At 28.9% G+C, this 22,067-nt stretch overlaps 1 protein-coding gene across 18 annotated transcripts in view; it reads right to left on the bottom strand.

Moving 5' to 3' along the window:
- The window catches only part of LOC105224032 (rab11 family-interacting protein 3), a 163,410-nt gene that overhangs the window by 86,649 nt on the left and 54,694 nt on the right, over positions 1 to 22,067 (bottom strand). For 2 of the 18 annotated variants that reach the window (XM_049457206.1, XM_049457208.1), the window contains exons 1-2: positions 18,617 to 19,324; positions 10,356 to 11,084 (exon numbers count right to left, since the gene is read on the bottom strand). The exons of 13 other annotated variants lie outside the window; for them this stretch is intronic. In XM_049457206.1, coding sequence (XP_049313163.1) covers positions 10,356 to 10,408 — 53 coding nt within the window. In that variant the 5' untranslated portion in view covers positions 10,409 to 11,084; positions 18,617 to 19,324. Of the gene's footprint in view, positions 1 to 10,355; positions 11,085 to 18,616; positions 19,325 to 22,067 lie in introns of those variants that run through there. 3 more of the 18 variants (XM_049457207.1, XM_049457211.1, XM_049457210.1) reach the window with 3 other exon arrangements.

Below are 22,067 nucleotides of genomic sequence, written 5' to 3'. Positions count from 1 at the left end.
ATTATTTTCCAAACTAACGCTACAATATCCGTAAATATTATTCATATCGTACCACTATAGCATATAGCTGCCATACCAACTGACCGCTGAAAATCAAGATAAATAAATTTTTACACCATTTTAAACCATAATAAATGCACATGTGTAGGTTATTATAACTTTGTTGTAGTCAAAGTTAACGTTTTCTCTTGTTTTCATCATAAAAAAAATTTCAATTATTTCCTACTGGGTACGCATGTAACACAAACCATGCAATGAAGCCAATAATGTGCCGCGAAATAAATTGGCAAACAGCAAATGGTAAAGTATATGTGTCCAAGCACGTAGAAAAGCATACAAATTGCCAACAACACTGATTGACAACTTTTTTCTTGCCACAGTTCATTGAAAAATATTTCATATTTCGCTGAATATTTTAAATTAGCCGTGGAATTAAAGAATGAAATCAGCGTTCAATGTCTAATTACGCGCGCAAACAAATTTTTTCGGTATTATTTCTTTAATTTTATTATTTGAGCACCTATACATGCACACATATAACTATAAACAGACATATACATATGTATTTCTTTTCTCAATTGTATATGTGTGTCGACATATTTGTCTGAGCACACATGGGCTGACCACTGCGGCGGCTCAAATTTTGTTTTTACTAATTTTTTTATTATAACGTTTTTTCATATTTATTTATGTATATATACATACATATATATATATGTATGATTTTTACTTTTATTGTTGTTATTGTTATTGCACGTAATCGCATGTCCAGCCATTCATGCGTCCATTCTCAGCTCATCCGCTACGGCCGTTTCGACGCCGCCTGCCGCCTGCTGCCTGCGCCCAACGCGCTTGCCAGCAATGCGTCGCAGTCTAATTGTTAGCAAAAAAAAAAAAACAGCAACAAATATAACAACAAAAGCAGTTTTCGGGTTTCAGTTTTCGCTTTTCTTTGCATGTGGCGCGCTCCGTTCGTCGCTATTTATGCACAGATTTTTCCATTTTCCATACATATTTGTTGTTGTTGTTTTTTGTTTACTAACGCTGGCTGATTTTCCCATTCGCCGCCACTCACGTTGCCAATCACCCACACACCGAAATTGTATTTTTATGCGCAAATATTCTCCATTACATTGTTTGTTAGCTGATTGTATTGTTATTGTTGTTTTTATGAGCAATTCTTATTTTACTTTTTCACATTTATTGTTCTCTATTGTTTGTTGTTAGCCATTTACTTTTCTGTTGGTCACTTAAACTGCATTAGAGCGAAAAAAAAATAAAAGTAGCCTTTGTTGTTGCTGTTGTTGTTGTTGTTTTCACAAGTTGGGGGCCAATAAATGCAAATTCGGTCAAATTGCTAGTCACATTTGCCATTTGAGTGACTTGGAATGCAATAAAATGCAGTTGTGTAAACTTGTTGCTAATATTTTGCACATGAGTGTAGTTGAATGTGACAACTGTGATTGCGGACAATTGTCTCAGATTTCATTTTTTGGTTTTTGGAAAAAATTTACGATTTTGTAACACTTTATGACTCATTAAACACTTGAAAGCAAAAATCGCGCTTTTGAGCTCTCAGTCCCTGGGCCTAGAAATAAACTCAGACATACTAAATAATTTTAAAAATTTTCATAAATAAATAATAAAGTGGAAGCTCTGAATTTTCCTTCGAATTTTCTGAAAATTCTTAATTGTATGTTCTTAGAGGCTTTAATGGTATTGTCTCGTAACATCTTACTTTCAAGAACCCTCGGAAAAATGGCGAATATAGTTTCTTAAGAGCCAAAGTCAGCGAAAGTCAACAAAGGAAAGCTTGGAGATGTGAAGTGGCGGAGTGTCAAATGAAGGTTTAGAGAGCAGAACTCAATGAAAAACGATTTTCTAATCTTCCTCACAAATTTCAAGCCCCCAATAATGTCCAAGGTTTTATGGTTTTTAAAGGACCACGTAAAAATTAGATTTTTTTTTCCAAAATTATAAGCTGAACCATCATTCCGGCCAGCAGAATGAAAATACTAGATTTTAGCTCGCTAGCTGGGCGCACAAAGTTAGTCAAAGTTGTCCATTATCAGGCTCGTTTGGCTACCTGGTTATAGCTTAATCGCTAGAAACCGCAAATTTGATGTGCTCGCAACTGGTGTCCCGATTACAACGGATTGAAAACGAGTTGAGAGCCAACTTTGTTGTTCTCTTACGCTCTTTCGTTCTATCGCTGAAACTCTGGACTTCGCTTGATTTAAGCAGGCGTTGGTCAACAATTATCTTCTGAGCGACCGGGAGATCACTGAAATGACGTACTTAGTCTCAGTAAAGTTCAGCTTGCCGAAATCATAAGAGTTCTTACTGGACATTATCCAATAGACGCGCTGAAAATCCTGCCGGACGCTAACTATCAAAGTTCTTTGGATTAAGAAGATTTAGAAACATCCTGACATTTTCTCTTTCATTGTCCAGCGTTTGCAAGACTCTACCTGTCAATATACCCGGAATTGATATCAGCCGAGCTTTGTCGATTTTGGTGACTCGCCTCGATAAATAATTAGAAGTATTTAGGTTCCACAATGAATCGAAGTTCTCAACTGTCCACTTGGGATTTGCTGTACGCTAACTATCAAAGTTGTTTGGATGAAAATAAGTTGGAACTATCCAGACACATTTTCTTCATTGTCCAGCTTTTGCAAGGCTGAATTTGTCGAAATAGCCGGAATTGTTATTAGCCGAGCTTTGTCGATTTTGGGGATTCTTTTCGTTCAATACTTAGAACTATTTAGGTAATACCCGGACCGTAGTTCTCAGCTGTTCAAGTGGGATCTGCTTTTGGTTTGAGCATTTAAGTTAATCTAACCCCGGAGGATGGAGTCGTGTTCATTCAAGTGAGGAAAGTTTTCTGAGCGCCAGTCACTTGGCAGTGGCCAGAAATGATTATTTTACATATGGCTCATGCAGCTCACGACTTCCAGTCTGAGAGCAAATATGCTCTATGTAGCCAAAGATCATCCGTTTGAAGGCGAGCTAAAGTCAGAAGGCGAAACATCCCCTCCACAAGATTGTGCGCTGGGTTTGGGACCCGCCACGTATCACAATGGATCAGATTTATCAGCTGTCCACATGGTATCTGTTTTTGACAATTTAACTTAAACTAACCTAACCTTCCGAAATGATCGATCTCGGGCGCACTGACCTAGGTCTTATGAGTGAAGCTTCGCGCTCTAGTTAGTCATAAATCAAATCAAGCAGATTAAGAATCATTTTCTTGAACAATTTAGTAGACAAAAAGTTTGATCTAACAAAGAAGATAAATTGATAAATAAGCAATATCTTTCTTATGCCAATTTACCACAAGGTTTCACCATAAAAAGATCACGCCTTCTATGCTAGACCTCAAATTCCTAGCTGTACATTGCTTAGTCACCACACTTACTGAGTTCACTACCCAAATTCTGAACTATAATGACTGCTTAGAAGCACTAGCCTAAAACTGTGGATGAGTACACTCTTACTTTTATCAGTCCAACCGCAACTAAATTTAATTCTATTCTTAATTTTCTACGAATCTTGTGCAAAATCCATACCTTAACTATCCAAAAATGCCTTTCCATGAAAGCTACGCCTTTAAGAATTAAAGCGAATTTTTATGAATTTCTATCTTTCCATTACTCCATTAGCCATTAGACGCCTTCACATGCATAATTTGCCATTTTGCTTGCAACTTTCGCAAATTAATTTTTTTTTGTTTAAATTTTTGTTTATTTCTCCATTTAACAAGCCGTATAATATGCACAAGTGTGGAAGAGTGGGCGTCTTCTGTTGCCATGAAATACCTGCTTCATGGCCTAGCCCATGCCAGAGACACGATGGCGTTACTTGTGAATAACTGTGTCGCTAATCAATCCATCAGCGATTTTTTGTTTTTGTTATTTTCTTATACAAAAATCTTAGGTTTCTCTAGCTGCGCTGTGAATGTGGGCTTGGCTTTCAATGCATGCTGCTTCTTGCTGCGCTGACTGACAGCTCATTTTGCAGGCGTAAACGACTTAAGCGCATGTATGTGTGTGTGTGAGTATTATTTTACTTTTTATAACCAATCAATTAACACAAAATTTAAATTTGGAATATGTGTAATCAACGAGAAATCGTAAAATAGTAGGGCAAATGTATAACTGGAACATGTATGATGATAATGCAAAAAATATTTCGACTATGTTCGAAAAAATATTTTCGAAATTATTAATGGTTCTTTTTAACAGATATTTCTGTAAAAACTTGTAGAGACAATATGAATTCCACTTGTAGTTTAGTACAATAGCCTTAGGTGAATTAAAAAGCTTTGAAAGTTAGGGTATGTAGATGAATAGGTATCGATGTAAGGTCGCAGAGTCTCTTGAAATTCGCGTCAAGCGCGTGCATTCTAAGGAATAACTACTGAACCTAGCAACTGAATTCCATCTGGTATCGTAAAGGACCAAAACTGGGCTAGGCGTGGCTTATTGGCCTATCAGATTAACCTAACCTAACCTAGGGGTATAGGTAGGTAAATAGGCAAATTTTTCATAAGGCCACGAATAATCCCACTTGGACACTTATATACGCCCCTCAAGAGCCTGTCACAAATCTTTCTGATTACAACTTTGACAAGTTGGTTCGTCAAAAGTCTTTAGCCTCATCGTATGGCTACCAATGGGACAGTATGCAGTTAGGACACCTATCATTACAGCGCTGTGAGAATTACTAAGGGCTGGCAGTTCACCGGAAGGCATTGGACCAGGCATTGCAGAACTGCATCTTTAAAGCAAAAGTCTTTATAGCAAAGACTCAGTTTGAAGAAATCAATATCCAACGCAACTATCGCAACCAGCGTATCACTACACTTAACTATAGTCAAGCGGCATTAAAAGCGATCTCAGCTTATGAGATCTCACCGCACGAAGGAGAGAGCGAGAAGAGAGCGTCACTGGCAGCAGGCAACTGGTATGCTCCACGCCAAGTTACTACTGGGAGTTTAAAATCTAACAACGTTTAGAGATATGATCAACCTTCCCCTAGACAAATTTTGTCTTCTTTTCGCGCTCTATACTAGACACTGCAGGCTCAAGAAGCACTAGTCGAACATGGGCATAGTCTCTTAGGCAAACTGACGGTTTTTCGACATGGAACCGGAAATTTCAGAACACCTGATTCTCCAACAATTTGTAAGAGCAGGCTCAAAGCTATTGGATCCATCCACGGAGGCATTTGTAACCATATGTGATATAGGAGAAGGCACAATAGGCTATAGCTCGCATCACAAAATCTCAATTATTTTCTATCTATCTAGACTTATAGAGTCTGTGCATAGTAGATAGATAAATAAATGCCCTTTGAACAAAGAAAAATCACAAAACAGAGCAAAACCTAATCAACAACAAACAAGTCCAACTGGGACAAAAGCATTACTAATATTGCAAATACATGTATATTGAACAAAAAAGTCACATAAATGTAAACTGTAACGCTATAATTGTGAAAAATGCAATAAATATTGCAAAGAAAAATAAAACTAAAAAAAGAAAAATAAAACTTAATCAACAACTCAAAGGTCTACAAAGCAACACGAAGCAAAAATGCCATTTAAAACACCCGCAAGTCCAGGCTGACTCAGTCTGCCAGTTAGCACGTCAGCTGTGGTACAAAAAGCGCTAAACAAACAGTTTGTCAGCTGGTTGGCGTGTGACAGGTACGCCGCATGAAGCCAGAGTTCAAGAAACCCTACATACCAAGAGAATCAACAGAATGCTGAGTGGCATAAGAAATGGCTTTCATTTTGCTGGCAAGCAATGCAAAGCTGTGATTTTTTTTAGTTTTTTATTTTTATTGCAAACTAGCTGATTAGTTTTTGTTGTTATGCTGCTAATATTGTCACCTTTGTTCATAATGGCTAAGTCGTGCAAAGTATCGACTGCAATGAGGGAACGGCAGAAAAGTCTTTATATTTGCATACATATTAACTGAACAGTTATTTACTATTAAAAAACAATAAGAAATTATAGCAATATAAAGAAAATGGGAAAGTTCAAAGAAAGAACCTGCGGTACGTACATATATAATGTTGAGCGACTTAAGTAAATTGCGACAATTTGCGTTTTTTCATTAAAACTCTTCAGTATGTGATATTGTGCTTTATCTTAAGCATTATCTGGTACTTCAAATAACTAGAAAATCAGAAAAGCAATATGTGCAGAATATTGAGTTATCAACTAAACTTCAAGTATACTACTATTTTTTTAATTAACTAATTCAATAATTTTAATTAAATAATTTTAATTAAATTAATTTTAATTAAATTAATTTTAATTTTTTTTAATTTAAACTTATTAATTAACTATTTTTTTAAATTAATTATTTAAATAATTTATTTAATTAATTTAATTTTTTTGATAATTTTAAAATTAATTTAATAAAAATTAATTCATAAAAAATAAAAAAAACTAATTAATTATTTAAAAATTTATTTTAATTTTAATTATTTCTTTAAAAGTAATGTAATTATGTAAGTCAATTAATTAAACTCCGCAGGTTACCAAGCCTCTCAAACATTTCAACCTGTGTTAAGGGGTTATTCATTTGCAAGTTAGAAAACAGCATTTATTGATTATTTATTATTAATTAATTTAAATTAAATTAATTTTAAAATTAAAAAAATTAAATTTTAAATTTATTAATTATTGATTAACTATTTTTTTAATTAATTAATTAAATAATTTTAATTAAATTAATTTTAATTTTTTTAATTAATTAATTAAATAATTTTATTTTAAATTAATTTTAATTTTGACTTCAGTAAAAGATCTCCAGAACGACCTCCGGTGGGGAAGATTTATCTGCCTGAAATTTTCTCAAATTTAAAAACCTAAATAATCTTATTATTAGTATAGCTGAGAACAGATACTGATCGAAGAACTGGCCAAAATTCTGATTCTTGAAAAAATGGCGGCATGCCAAAATAAAAAAAAAGTGTTTTAAGAAAAAATTTACATATCAAATGATAATATGTCTTATGATGGTGACTTAGAAAAAATTCGAAGTGTTTATCGAAAATATTATTCTTTCGGTCATTATCTGAGAAGGCCATGAGAAAATTTCAACCAAAACCATGCAGTAGATTCATACAAAATTTGTCAAAAACACAAGTAGAAATTTCAATACATCATGAAGTTAATTATTGAAGGAAAAATTGAGAAAGAAAAGAAAAAACATTCGCTGAACTGCAAAAAAAAGGAAGAAAAAAAAATTAAGAGGAAAGATTGAGGAAACTTTAAAAATGCGACGCATTGACAGTTGGTTTCCAAGTTATAGTCGACAGTTATAATCATAAAAAGTATGACCTTATTACCATCTTTTGCTTAATAAATTTAAATATTAATAATGCGGATGCTACAAAAGATCTGAAATAAAAAGAATCTCTATAAAAATGAAGCGTAAACTTTTCGACAGCGTAAAGCTTAAAGTGAGAAAGTTAAGTACATATTTAGACAGAGTTAAACTTTAAGTTGACCTAAAAACGGCTTTTACGACTTTCGCAATTTTTTTAGACACACTTAATTAAATGTCTACTATTTTTGCACTTTAAGCACTAATATTTCGCGGAAAAATGCATTAAATGATAAAATTGTCAAGCTTAATGAAAGCCGGAATGAGAATGGGGACAGCAACGCCGCACTGGAGTAACTTTTGCGCATGCGTTTGCAATTGGCGAATTTGAGGTTATGCAAGCTGTGGTAAACGCGTTTGCGTTTCGAGATTGGACCAAGTTACGCTTATAGTTCGTAATGCGTTGATTGTCCACTTTACTGACAGCTGATTATTTTGTCGGACAGATTTTGTGTTTTATTTCTGATTTATAGGACTTTTTATTCCTAGTTATCGTTATTTAAATTAATGAAGTCAAGAAAATTTAGTCAAAATTTGGTAAAAAATTTAGTCAAAAATTTAGCCAAAAATTTAGTCAAAATTTGGGCCTCTCAGCATTATGTTCGAACAATTGTTTTCGCGCTGTTGCTCTCTCACACCCCCTCTCCATATTTTTGCCAACAAAAAGTGCTGGCAATGTTGAGCTTATAAAGTGATATCAATGATAGATCATTAAAATCAAGTTTAAGGAGACTTTTTCAAAAATTTTAACATAAATATTTTTTTATATATTATGTATATTTTCAACATTATTTATGCAATTCATATTCTCAAACTTAAAATTTTTTTAAATTATTTTCTTACTTCATTTTTTGGTTACATTTTCTGTACTTATTATTCATATTTCTTTATTCATTGTAGCTTCATGTTAGTATTCCCACGTTTAACTCGAGTTACTAACGTCTATGACTCAGTCATGCCTACATATGTACATATAAAAGTATGTGTGGTAAATATGTTTCTGACAACTCTTTGCTAATTGGTTATGGCGTTCAAATGCGTTTTTCTTGGAAACAATGCCAAATACTTATGCGAATATGAAATGTGCCAATTCTTAGCAATATGAACTCACAGCTACCAACCCTTTTTATTATACGAAAATTCTTGTGGCCGTGGGTAGTGACACCAAAATGTCAGAAATGTCAAAAAATATTGCGCCTTAATTTATTTGCATTGTTGATTTTTCGATATATTTGACGGCTGACCATCGATGAGAGAATTATGTGGTAGGGAAAATTTAACTGATATTTCAATTGAATAAACTTGTGGTATGCAAGTAATTGAAAAAAAATTGCACAAAATTTTTAGGTTATGTTTGACTTGAAGAATATTTCTATTTGGCAGGCGGAATTGCACAAATGACGCTAAGGAGTGTTGAACAATAACTTAAAAATCAATTTTCACCAACAAAAGCTTGATTTAAATACCCTTTACTTAAGTAACCAAGTAACTGATAACCGAAACTTGCAACCATGAACTCATTAAATGAATCCGCTATGTGTTGTAGTTTCCCTTGGAAATGCTACCTTTTCAAGTATAAAATTAATTGAGCCAACAAATTGTTCAGATTACATTTTTTACCTTAAATTTGCAAATAAAGCAAAATATATTACAAGCTATGACCTTCAACAAGGTGAAATATATAATATACCATAAAAATGGCAATAAAAAGTGGAAACACACAAATAAATTAAAACAAATTACGAGCTAATAAACTGTGAGTATAGTTGTATGTGTGTATGTATGTATAGTTATTATAGATATTTAAAATAATTGCTAAAACTAAAAATTGTCTGGCAATATTTTATTCATTTCAACCTATACTTTGGGGTTGTAATTTGAGAAGGTTTAGCATTGGAAGTTTAACATAGAAGGAAGGGAGCGAAATAAGTTGCAAATTAAAATAAATTTGAGTTTAGACGCGTTTAATTAAAAAAAAAGTAGTTTACATTTTTTTTTATTTTTATTTAAAACAAGTTTCTAAAATATTAAAAAAATTTAATTAAAACCGAAAATTAAAATAAATTTAATTTAATTAAGAAATTGAATAATTAATTAATTTAATTTAATTTAATAAATAATAAATAAACATTTTTATTTAATTAATTAATTTAAAAAAAACTTTGAGTTTCATTTTAAAAATTACAAAAAAGTAATTTCACAACAACATTAATTAATTAAATTAATTTTATTAATTAAATTAAAATTAATTAATTAATTAAATTTTTTAATTTTAAAATTGCAAAAGAAAAGATAATTAATTAATTTAATTTAATAAATAATTAATAAAATCTTAATTAATTTAAAAAAAATCTTTGAGTTTCATTTTAAAAATTACAAAAAAGTAATTTCACAACAAAATTAATTAATTTAATTTAATTTAAAAATTAATTAATTAATTAAATTAATTAATTTTTTTAATTAAATTTAAAAAATTTTAAATTTGCAAAAGAAAAGATAATTAATTAATTTAATTTAATAAATAATTAATAAAATCTTAATTAATTGAAAAAAAATCTTTGAGTTTCATTTTAAAAATTACAAAAAAGTAATTTCACAACAAAATTAATTAATTTTATTTAATTTAAAAATTGATTAATAATTTAATTTAGAAATTAATTTAATTTAAGAAATTAATTAATTTATTTAATTTAGTTAATTTTAATTAATTTAAAAAATTTTGAAATTAAATTATTTTTTTAAAAAAAAAAATTTTAAATAGAAAAAAAACTAAAAAAAAAATGTGAATAATTACAAAAAATGCTAATTAAAAAAAAAATTAAAAATTACGCACAAATACTAATTAAAAATAAAACCCAAAACCAGCAATTCATAATAAAAAGCCACCAAGTGTTTCTCACACAAAATTATACCAGGTAAATAAAATAAATAAAATTTTGTATACGCACTTCTTCAAGTGACTGTGGTCGTACGGTACAAAACGAAAATAATCATTATCCATTTAAGCGTTTGTTTTGCTGTTACGTAGCACACGGCGACAAATAAAAATCAAATTAAATAAGTAATAGTTTTAAAACGCTTTGTTGTCAAGCTTTCAACATAAATAACTGCCGCAACTTGTGGCACACACTTTTTTCACCAGCGATGTGGCAACATTCAAATTTTAATTTGTGTCGTCTGCAGTAGCGTTGCTCAAATTAAGCCGCAAAAATATGACAGACAGCTGAGGTTAGAGTTGCAAATTGTATGAGCACTGCAGCGATGGCGTTTGTTAGTAGTTAGTTGTTGTTATTACAGTTGTTGCGGATGGTAGTTATGGCTGTTAACAAATTGTGGGCGTGGAAGATTTAATTGAATATAATTGTAATATGAAGAGTTGTTGTTTTTTAGGATATTTTCATTGTACTTTTTGTTGTATTTTTTCAATTATTTTGTTGATTTTGAAAATTTTCAATATTTCCCATTTATTAATTGTTTATTGCCTCTTAATATCTTCACATGCTTACAAGTCTTTGTTATTGCATTAATTATTGGTTTTAATTAAATTTTTTTTAGCTTTGTATTTATCGCTTAAGTGGTCACTTTGCCTGAGAATTTTAATTATTTTTGTTAAACGATTGTGTATGTTATTGTTATGGTTTTTTGTTGTATATTAGTTCTTGTTATTGCTTTGCATGCTGTAATGATCGAAACTAATTTTATTAGCAGTGGTTTGTTGTTATTGCCTTTAGTATTATATTCTTTAGTAAATATTTGTTATTTTTGTAACAGTTGTTGTTGCTTCTTGCTATTTTTTAATCATTGTTTTGTTAAATAATAAAAAAATATGTGTCTTTCCTGATAGCCGCGGCTAATTGCACTAATGGATTTTTTTTTTTGATTTTTCTGCAACCACAATTTTTTTTATTTCTTAATTTATTAAAATATTTGGAAAATTTTCCATTTAATTATTTTTGTTAAGTTTTTTTATCTCGTTTTATTTCTAATATTTTTTCACTTTTGTTATTTTTTTTTTTTTTTTAATTTTCTAAATATTTTTTAAAAATTTTTAGTTTCGATTTTTTTGGAACAAATAATTTTTATTTACTTTCTTTTAATTTCATAAAATTTTTGAAAATTCGTAATTTTATTAATTTTGATAAAGTTTTCTTATTTTATTAATCGTAATATCTTTAAATTTATTTTTGAGTTTGATGGAATTTATAAACTTTATTTGTTTTGATTTTTTTAATTTCTTTAAATTGTTTTCTTTTATTTTCTTGTTTCTTGATTTTTTTACTTTGCTTTTTTTATTTAGTTTTGCTGCTTTTCTTTTAAATTCTTCAAATTTTTTTTTTAAATTCTAATTTATTTAATTTTATTAAGTTTCTCTTATTTTTTATTTTTTCACTTTTATTTTTTTTTTTAATTTTTAAATTATTTTTTAATATTTTTTTATTTTAATTTTTAATTTTTTAATTTTTTTAATTTAATTTTTAAATTTTTTTTTAATATTTCTTTTTTGTTGTTATTTTAATTTTTTTCTTTGATAAATTTAATTACTTCCTTAAAAAAAAAACTTTCATTTGAATATTACTTTTTTTACGAAAAAATAACGTGAAAAGAATATTGTTGCCAAGTCATCAATCTGTGTTGTTGCTGCTTAACTTTGCTCTTGTTGTGTACTACATTTTTGATAACCGTTATCTACAAATATGTATATGTAAGAACATGTGTATGACACTTGTGATTATTAATTTGTTAGTTCACGTATTAACTTGAAGTACCGTTATTAGATAAGGCTTTGATAACAGTAGAGATAAATATTGACCAGTTATATGATTATGAGATTTCATATTTTGAAAACAAATTTTTTTTTTTTTGTGATTTAGTCGTAGACTATATCAATTTTTCAATAAAATCATGACATAGTGAAATTGATTTTTTTACTTTTTTTGGTTTGGAAATAAGTAATTTTTATAAATTGCTGTGATTCCACTCTAGCCAACATAATTTGTGGCGTAATTTGAATTGAAATGTGGGAAATTTGTAAGTTGATAGAGATCTCGGTTAAGAAATAAGTTTTTAGAGTGGTGTTTCTTCTGAAGAGATCTACACTTTGCAACTAACATTAAGCAGAAAATCAGATAGTAGCAGTATTTTTATTAACACCAAACAGTCAGGGACACTTCATGCCTTATTTCGAGATTTCGGTATTAAACTTAGAAGGCGTAGTGGTTAGTATATTTAAGATTGTCTGAGAAAAGATACTTTAAACAATACTCAAGGCTTCTTTAAATTTATTTAACTACTAAATTTTTTTTGGTAAAAGAAAACCACTATTGTTGCATATAAATACATTTTGTGTATAAAAAATCGATACGAATTTAGTATGGCAATACAGACAATATCCAGGTTCTCTACTCTACTTAACTCTATGTATGCAGTAACCTGCTTTATTAGATTTTCAAAACAAAATAGTGTATAGTGATAGTATAGGTGATTAGTTACAGTCGATATAACAGAAATATTACATCAAGCTCCACTACAGTTCACTTTGCAGAGCATTAACATTAGCCATTACATACATATGTTATGTCCATTAAGTTGCTGAACAAGATATTGCTCATACGCACAGTCTAACCAAAAGGCACACAGGAGGAGAGTAAATAAAATCAATTAAATTTTTTTTCACTTTTTTCTTGTTTTCTTTTGAATTACGTATTAATTTTTAGATTTGTTATACATATTTTTATTTCATATTATTATTTTTATTATTTTTTTATAATACAATTTTCTTTAATTTAAATTTTTTTTTTAATTGTGTAAATATATTTTTAGACTTTTTATAATTTTTCAAAATATTTTTTGTATTTTTTTTATTATTACTTCTTTTTATAAAATTTTTTTATTTCTTTTTTTATAATATAATATATTTTTAAAAATTTTTTATATATTTTTGTATATATTTTACTTTGTTTTTTTTTTGTAATAAAATTTTCTTTATTTTTTAATTTTTACTGTTTAATTGTGTATACATATCGTCACCTGAAATTCAAAATAACGTATCATCAAAAAATTCGAAATTGAGTGTCTTATTGATTACGCTTCACTACTTCAAATTACATACATAATATTACATTTGTTCAAAATTTTCAGGTTCTGTGGTCAGATATAAACCAGTATTAACCAATATTAATATTTTGTTTCACTCATGTTCCATTTTATTTCGTGTTTCATTCATGCCACTTTAAATTTCCGAAAATGTTGTTACGTTATTTTGCATTTCAGGTGACGATATGTATATACACTTTTTGGACTTTTTAAAATTTTTGTGTTTATGTATAAAGAATATATTTTTCTTTTTAATTCTATAAATACACTTTTAGACTTTTTAAATTATTTTTTGTTTATTTTTTATACATTTTTATTTGTAAATAATTTTTTTTTTGTATATTTTTTTATAATTTTAATTATTTTTACATAATTTTTAGATATTTCTATATATTTTGTATATTATTTTTACTTTTTTTTGTAAATTTTTTTATTATGTAAACATATTTTGGGACTTATTATATATTTTTTTCTATATTAAATATTTTTTTCAAAATCGTTTGTTATTATATTTTAATATCTTTTTTTATATACTATTTTTACAATATTTTATAATTTTTTTTTAATGTTTTATTTTTTTATTTATTTCTTTTTTTTTTATATTTTTCTTTTTTATATTTTTTTTTTATATTATTATATTTAATTTTTTTTTTTATATTTTTTATAATTAAATATATTTTCACAAATTTTTTATTTTTTTTTTTTTTAATATTTTTATTATGTAAACATATTTTTGAATTTTTATATTTTATATTTTTTAATACATTTTTTATTTTACTATATTTTAATATTTTTTGTTATATGTATATAGTTTTTTTATATTTTTTTTTTGCTTCCTTAAAATTGTATATACCTTTATATACAATATATATATGTATGTTTTTTCTATCTTTTACTATTTTATTATGATGATTATTTTGTTGTTATACCAAATGTTTGCTATTTTCTTTGCGCATTTTTGTGTGGCATTACATTAGTTACGCACCACAAAATTAGTTACACTTTCACGGCACGTAGCCTGACAATTAAACTAATTACGCGCGTGTTGAGGCATAAGCACTTGTATTCGTATAGCAGTGCATACATATTTTTTATTGAATTTTTATCATTCGTTTTTGCTTTAGCAGCTTTTAGCAGCAAAAACGTTAATTTGTGGAACTTTGTTTTACTTTTATGCATTTTTTCATTGTGCTTTTATTTATGCAATCAATTATGTGAATATATATACTCGCATGTAGGTTATAAATATATTTACACATGTATATTTGCACATTGCACTCACTTGCACTAACAATGTGATCAAAGTAATACAAATATACATATGTGAATAGAGTTTATTCTCGCATTTTATCTCATTTTGACGGAATGGAGTTGATATCTTTGGACATACATATTTATTAAAGAATTATATCGTAATAATTGTGCTATTTTGTTGTAGTATACATATGTAAGTATATAGAAATATTCTTTATCAGTTTTATTTTATATTTATTGGTTATTTTTTTTTAATTTATTTTAATATGTTTTACAACTTTTGATCATTTTTTTATATTTTTTTTCTTAATTTTTAAATATTTTTTGTTTTTTATTTCTTTAAAGTATTTTCTTATCTAATTTTAGCACTTTTTCAATTTTATTTAATATTTAAATTTAATTTTTAGTATATTTGTTTTCCAAAAATTTCGTTCATCAGCACTTTCATGCTCTGATATATACATTTATATATGTATGTATGTACGTATATGCATTAAAGCATAGTTGACTATAATCATAAACACAGCTTCTGCCATTGTGATTACATTTTAGCTTTTTACCACTTTTGTTCTTGTTTGCTTTCCTCGCAAATGTCTGTTTTAACGCGCTATAAAACATTGTTGGTGTAACGAAGTAACAGATTGTGCTGACGGTGAAATTGTGACTCGCAAAAAGGCATACAGCTTTTTCCGCACAAAAATAATTATAATTATGTCTGTGTGAATGACTGTGTGTTAACAAATTTCTATTTAATTATTTTCGCAGTTAACATATTCTTTAACAAGTTATTTTTGGTTTTTTGTACATATGTGCCTACATATGCATGTAAATAGTTTTATGTCTGCATTTTTAGGTATGTTTCGAGTAAGGAATATGTACATTCATAGAAATCAAGAACGACCTTCAGCGCTGTTAAAGAAATTTCTTGGAACTTATGACGCATTGCCAAAGTTTGTCAAGAGAAATGAATCAAAAAAGTAGACTTATAAGTTTTTATATATATTCTTGCATATCAAAACAGGTTTGTTGAAGATACAGACTAATTTACAATAATGACCATTCGAAAAATTAACATGAATAAGTTGATCAAATTTTCAATAGAAAATTATTTTATTCAAAAAAGTGCCTCAGTTTTTGAGAAATTAATCCAAAAGTTTGCCTACACCTTTTTCTTTCAAAGAAGCTGCTCATTTGTCGGAATTAACGATAGCGGGCCACCCTAGCATATAGCTTTCATACAAACTGACCGATCCAAATCAAGTTCTAGTATGGAAACCTTTCTTATTTGACAAGCTATGTTCACAAATTTCGGCACAGATCATTTTCATAAGGCAGGGCTATAATGTCTGAAGAAATTTTCTAGATCAAACCACTATAGCATATAGCTGTCATACAAACTGAATGATCAAAATCAAGTTCTAGTATGGAAACCTTTCTTATTTGACAAGATATCTTAACGAAATTTGGCATGAATTTATATACAATACAACGGTATAATCTCCTAACAAATTATTCAGATCGGAGCACTATAGCATATAGCTGTCATACAAGCTGAATGATCAAAAACAAATTCTAGTATAGAAAACTTTTATATTTGATGAGATATCCTCACGAAATTTCACACAGATCATTTTCTAAGCTAAGGGCTGTAATGCCTGAAGAAATTTTCTACATCAGACGACTATAACATATAGCTACCATACAAATAGAACGCACAAAATCAAGCTAAAGTTCTTTTTATACACTTTTGTGTTATAAGAAATGCACCTGTGAAGGATATTAGCACCGAAGTTAACGTTTTTACTCGTTTTTGTTAATTTTTCCAGAATTTTTCACAATATTCACCAAATCCAGTCTTTAACACCCTTGTCTTAATTTCATTTCATCGCTCATATTGCCATAGACAGCCAAATTACTTTTATATTATTGTACAATTTTGTTTAATTTTGTTTATTTTTATCACCTTTTCCTTTTGCTTTTTCTTACACACTACTAATTTTTACATTTCACAGACGACGTAAGGCGCGAAAATCAATTCGCAATGCAGCGGCGATGCCGATGGCAGCGCAAGAAATTGAAGCGCGACTTTCGCACATATACAAAAAAAATATACATATGTATGTGGAAGCAGACATGTACACAACAGCATATGTATATATATAGCTTAGATGTATGTTAAATGCAGCAGCGCGCATGGGCGTGCAAAAAACGGCAATGCAGAGGCGTCGACGCAGCGGGGTGTCAGTCATTAATGATGAGTTGCGCTTTTTTTGACTTCGTGTTTTTGTATTTTTGTGATTTCTTTTTTTTTTGTTTTTGTGACTTTTTTGTTTTCTTTTTTTTTTGTTTTGCTTTTTTTTTTTAACTTCTTTTAGCCCGCATATGGGTTTTGTTTAATTTTTTGCTGTTTGCACTTTGTCGTAGTCATTAAGGCGTAACAAAACTCCAAAAGAAATATTTGGCACAACTAACAATGGATTTTAATAGATGAAGAGCTGCTAAACCGTTTGCAAAAAAAATTACATTTTAAAAATTTGTTAAATCTTTTGGAGAAACACAAAGCGTGGAAAATTAAGCGAAAAATAGTTTTAAATTAAGTTTTAAAATGATTTATTGTTAATTACCTCTATTTTTATAAAAGCTTTTAATACAAAATAAAGAGCTTTTTTATAAAATAGGAGAAAAATCAAAAAATCCTCAACTAATAAACAAGTTTCCAAACAAGACCTTATTTTTGTCGATCAGTTTTTATGGCAGCTATTTGCTATTTCGATCCGATTTTAACAATTTGTACGCAGATTATGGGGCTGTCTTGAGCAGTAATAGGTGTCAAATTTCGTGAAAATATCTTGTCAAATAAAAAGTTTACTATATAAGAACTTGATTGTGATCTATCAGTTTGTATGGCAGCTATACGATATAATCCTATATATGTATTCCGATATCAACGTTTCCGACAAATGAGCAGCTGCTTGAAGAGAAAAGGATGTGTGATTTTCTATTTCAGAATTTTTTCATTTAAACTCGATAATTTTTTATTTTTAAATAAATTTAGTTTTTAAAATTATTATTATTATAAAGGCAAATTTATATTTTTTACAATTTTTTGTTTTATTTTAAAGGCGTTTTTGTAAGAATTTTATTATATTAAATGCTTTATATAATATTATTGTTACTATTTTTTTAATTATTCACTTGAATTTTTTACATTTTGCCTACTTTTAATAATTAAAATATCTTTTCGATGCATGTCTCACAAAATTTTTCCAAAGATGCCCAACAACCACTACAATTTTGCATATTTTCTCAAAATTTTTTTATTTTTTTTAAAATGCTAACAATTTTTTTTTAATTTTTTTTTATTCATTTTTTTCTTATTTAAAAACATTTTTGTTTTATTTTTTTCATATTTCTAACAAACTATTTTTTCATTTTTTTTATTGTTTAGATTTTTTAAATTTTTTTTTTATTATTAAGAATTTATTTTATTTTTCTTTATTAATACTAAAAAAAACTATTTTTCCATTTTTTTATTATTTAAAAATATTGTTTTTGTCTACCACTCTTTATCATCTATCATGCTTTATGGATTTATGAAAATTTACTTTCGCTTGTCATAGCGAAAGAATAAACCATAAAAGAATAACAGTTAACGCATTTGCTATGCTTCCGGTTTTCGCAAAATAAAAATAACATTTCAGACACTGAGGTGCGCCAGGAAGCAAAAAAGCCAACACAACAACAACACTGCTACACATACATTTTTGCAGACATAACAAACAAAAACTATAATAACAAAGACAATAACAACAACATTAATAAAAATAACACGAAAAGACGCAGAAAATCTTATTAGACCTACTTTCGTTTTTACTTTCAGCGATTTCGGCAAAATCTGGCGTCACTAATAAATTTTTGTTATATTTGCTTAATATTGCACGCACACAGCACTTTGGTGTAGCGTATTATATAAATAATTTGTTTTGTTTTGTTAAATTCACAATTGATTTTGTTTATTTGCCGGCGAATTCTCACACTTTTCCAGCGCCGCGCCAAATTTCCCGCAAATCTTACACCAAACAGTTACATAAAAAAATATTGGTCACGTTTTGCCGCCCGCTTGAGAGTTCTACAAATCACTTATTTATTTCTTTGTTTTTTTTTACTTTTTTCGCTACCAAAACGCTCACGACTTCGTTTACCGCGCCCGTTAAGCCCGCAATCCACACGCAACCATTTCGCTTTGCCGCAAACTCGACACTAAAATATGCGAACGCATTCGTTTGAGCTGAACGTTGCGAGGCGGGTTTAAGCCAACAACGCTAACACAATGACAGCAGCAGAAATAACAATAACAACATTGGCAAATAAATTAAAAGCAGTTGAAAAGCTTGAAGCTTCGAAAGCTAACTTGTTATGCTAGTTGCACGCTGCGGTTCGTTGTGCGAGGCGACATGTTCGGTGCCGAGCCGCAACGTATTGCCGGTTGGCTGGTTGATTGGCTAGTGATTTGTTTTTGTTGAATTATTGGTTATAAAAATAAATACGGCCGATATGTTTGTATTTACAATATTTTGTGTTCATAATTATTATGGGCAGCAATTTGCGGAAATGGGCAGCAGTGCGCTTTATTAAAGGGTCGCTAGGAAATTTTTGAGAAACATGCATGCGAGGTTTGCAGAGAGATTGGGAGATGTTTATGGAAAAAATTTGATGATTTTTTAATTATTTGGTTATAACCTTTAAACAAGTCTCCCATACAAGGACTTGAGTTGGCCGATTAGTTGTATGGCAGCTATATGCTGTAGTGGTCCAATCTAAACAATATTTTAGGATATTATGGCGATTTTTTGGATAATAGTCTATGGCAAATTTCGTTAAGTTATCTTGTTAAATAAACCAATGCCAAATTTAGTGAAGATACCTTTTCAAATGAACACGTTTTCCATACAATTAAGAGTCAATCAGGAGTTGTTGATGGATTTGTTGATGTCTAAAATATACAAATAACTAATATGTATAGACCGCGAAGATATAAATTGTCTTTTTGGATGGTCAGGTAGGTATTTCATTCAGGCGTCTCCCATATGATGTACCGAATGCTCGGAAACAAAATGAAATTATTCGCCATTTTTAAAGTTATAACATTTAACTATAAAACCCGTGCCAATAAAAAATTTCACGCCACGCCTCTGATAATTATGTTCTAAATCGAGTTTAAAAAAATAAAATTAAAATGTCTCATATTTCGACCTACGTTGCCAATTTTCAACTTGTCTTCGAATTGAATAAAATGTTACTCATACGCCACGTGCATTATTATGCAACGCTGCCAATTTTCAACTTGAATGACATCGAATTAGAAAAAAATGTTACTCATACGTCACTTGCATCATTTTGCAACGTTGCCAATTTTCAACTTATATGACACCGAATTTAAAAATATGTTACTCATACGCCAAGTGCATTATTTTGTTTTGCCTTTAACTCCATCGGTTTGGTCAATTTCTTCAAAATTCAAAAAAATATAGAGAAACTTTTCATTTACTAAATCTAACAAAACACACATTTTCACCTATAAAACAATTTAATTAGGAAAATCGCAACAAATTACCATACACTCAAGCTCAACTAACACTAACTACATTATAAAAATTCACTTTCAGCCACTTACAAATGTACATACGTATGTATATATGATTTAGCAGCATCTGGCTTGATAGCGCGCCTATCATTTCAATTCATCGCGCATTCCATTTTCACAAAAAAAAACTCACGCAAACACAAGCGGAAAAAAGTGAATCGCTCAACTTCAACCAGCTGTTGCTACCGTTTCGTATGCTTTTTTGTTTTGCCTTTCATTATTTCAGCATTAGCACGCTAAAAATTTTCTCACCCACTTTCACGTTACGCCGCATTGATGCATCTCCGCAGATATGGGGGAAATTTCCATATTGCGAATTGCTTTACACATACATAAATATGTATTGGTATGAATGCCTATAAATAACTACTGTATAAATAACTACTTTTCCGCTTTTGTTTTTCAACGCTGTAGTATGGCTTTCTTGTTGATTGCCTCTTGATTTCTGTGTTGTGATGCTCACTTTCGTATTTCCCATTTTTTAATTTTTTTTAATGATTTTTCAATGCGAAATTGAGTGGCATTTGTTGGCGTGTGGCTGGCAGTTCGGCACAATAAACTTTTTAGCCACTCTTAATTATATATTTTTTTGTTTTTTCTTTGTACGTTTTCATTGCATTTGGATGGTAAGCTGCAGTCGCTATTTTTGTTGTTTTTGCTGCGTTGCTTCTCACTACATTGTTTTGCATTTCACGCCACGACTTTTCTTTCACCACTAACACCGTTTCGTTGTAGTTTTTCCGCACGGAAAAACATTTTTTTTTACTTAATTTGATATTTTTTTGTACTTTCTTGCCTTACTATTTTTCTATTTATCACACTCCATTATATTCCATTTCGTTACATTTCATGTAAAGTAAGGTAACTTTGTGCAACATTATGTTATGTTAAGTTATTTTACATTATTTAAAATTATGTTAGGATAGAGATTTTCTGTATATGTTCTGTTATTATATTTTATTATATTAATTTATGTTATTATATTGATTTTATATTATTTAATTTAATTTTGTTTAATTTAATTTATTTAGTTTGATTTAATTTATTCTAATTTAATTTAATTTTAATTTTATTTTATTTTATTTTATTTTATTTTATTTTATTTTATTTTATTTTATTTTATTTTATTTTATTTTATTTTATTTTATTTTATTTTTTTTTTTTTTATTTTATTTTTATATTTTGAATTTTAGATTTTTTTACTAAATTATATTTTCTTTGGGGATTTTAAAAGTTACTAATATAACCAATAACTGACTATTAGCTCAAAATATTTCTCTTTCTCTCTCTCTCTTTCTCATTGCGAATACACACCCAGCGAAGAATTCTTCGATGCCATAGTAAACGAAGAATTCTTCGATGCCATAGTTAACGAAGATTTCTTTGATGCCACAGTTAACGATGAATTCTTCGATGCCACAGTTAACGAAGAACGAAGAATTCTTTGATGCCAAGGTCAATGAGAAAAATTGCATATTTGTATGAAAATAAGTATTATGTGTACACTCACCTTATAGGCCGTTAAAAAGAAAAATGCACTAGATTCAATACAATCGTTATAAAGGTTTTATTTTATGCGAAATGCACTTAAAAATTGTTATAACAAATGTGTTTAACTGAACTGAATTATTACAAATTGAAATACTTAGTTTTAAAAACGTTAAAAACA

This window comes from Bactrocera dorsalis, chromosome 5 (genome assembly GCF_023373825.1).
Source record: "Bactrocera dorsalis isolate Fly_Bdor chromosome 5, ASM2337382v1, whole genome shotgun sequence".
NCBI classification, from domain to species: Eukaryota; Metazoa; Arthropoda; class Insecta; order Diptera; family Tephritidae; genus Bactrocera; species Bactrocera dorsalis.
Note: the sequence above shows the minus strand (reverse complement) of the source record. Positions and strands in the feature narration are given on the sequence as shown.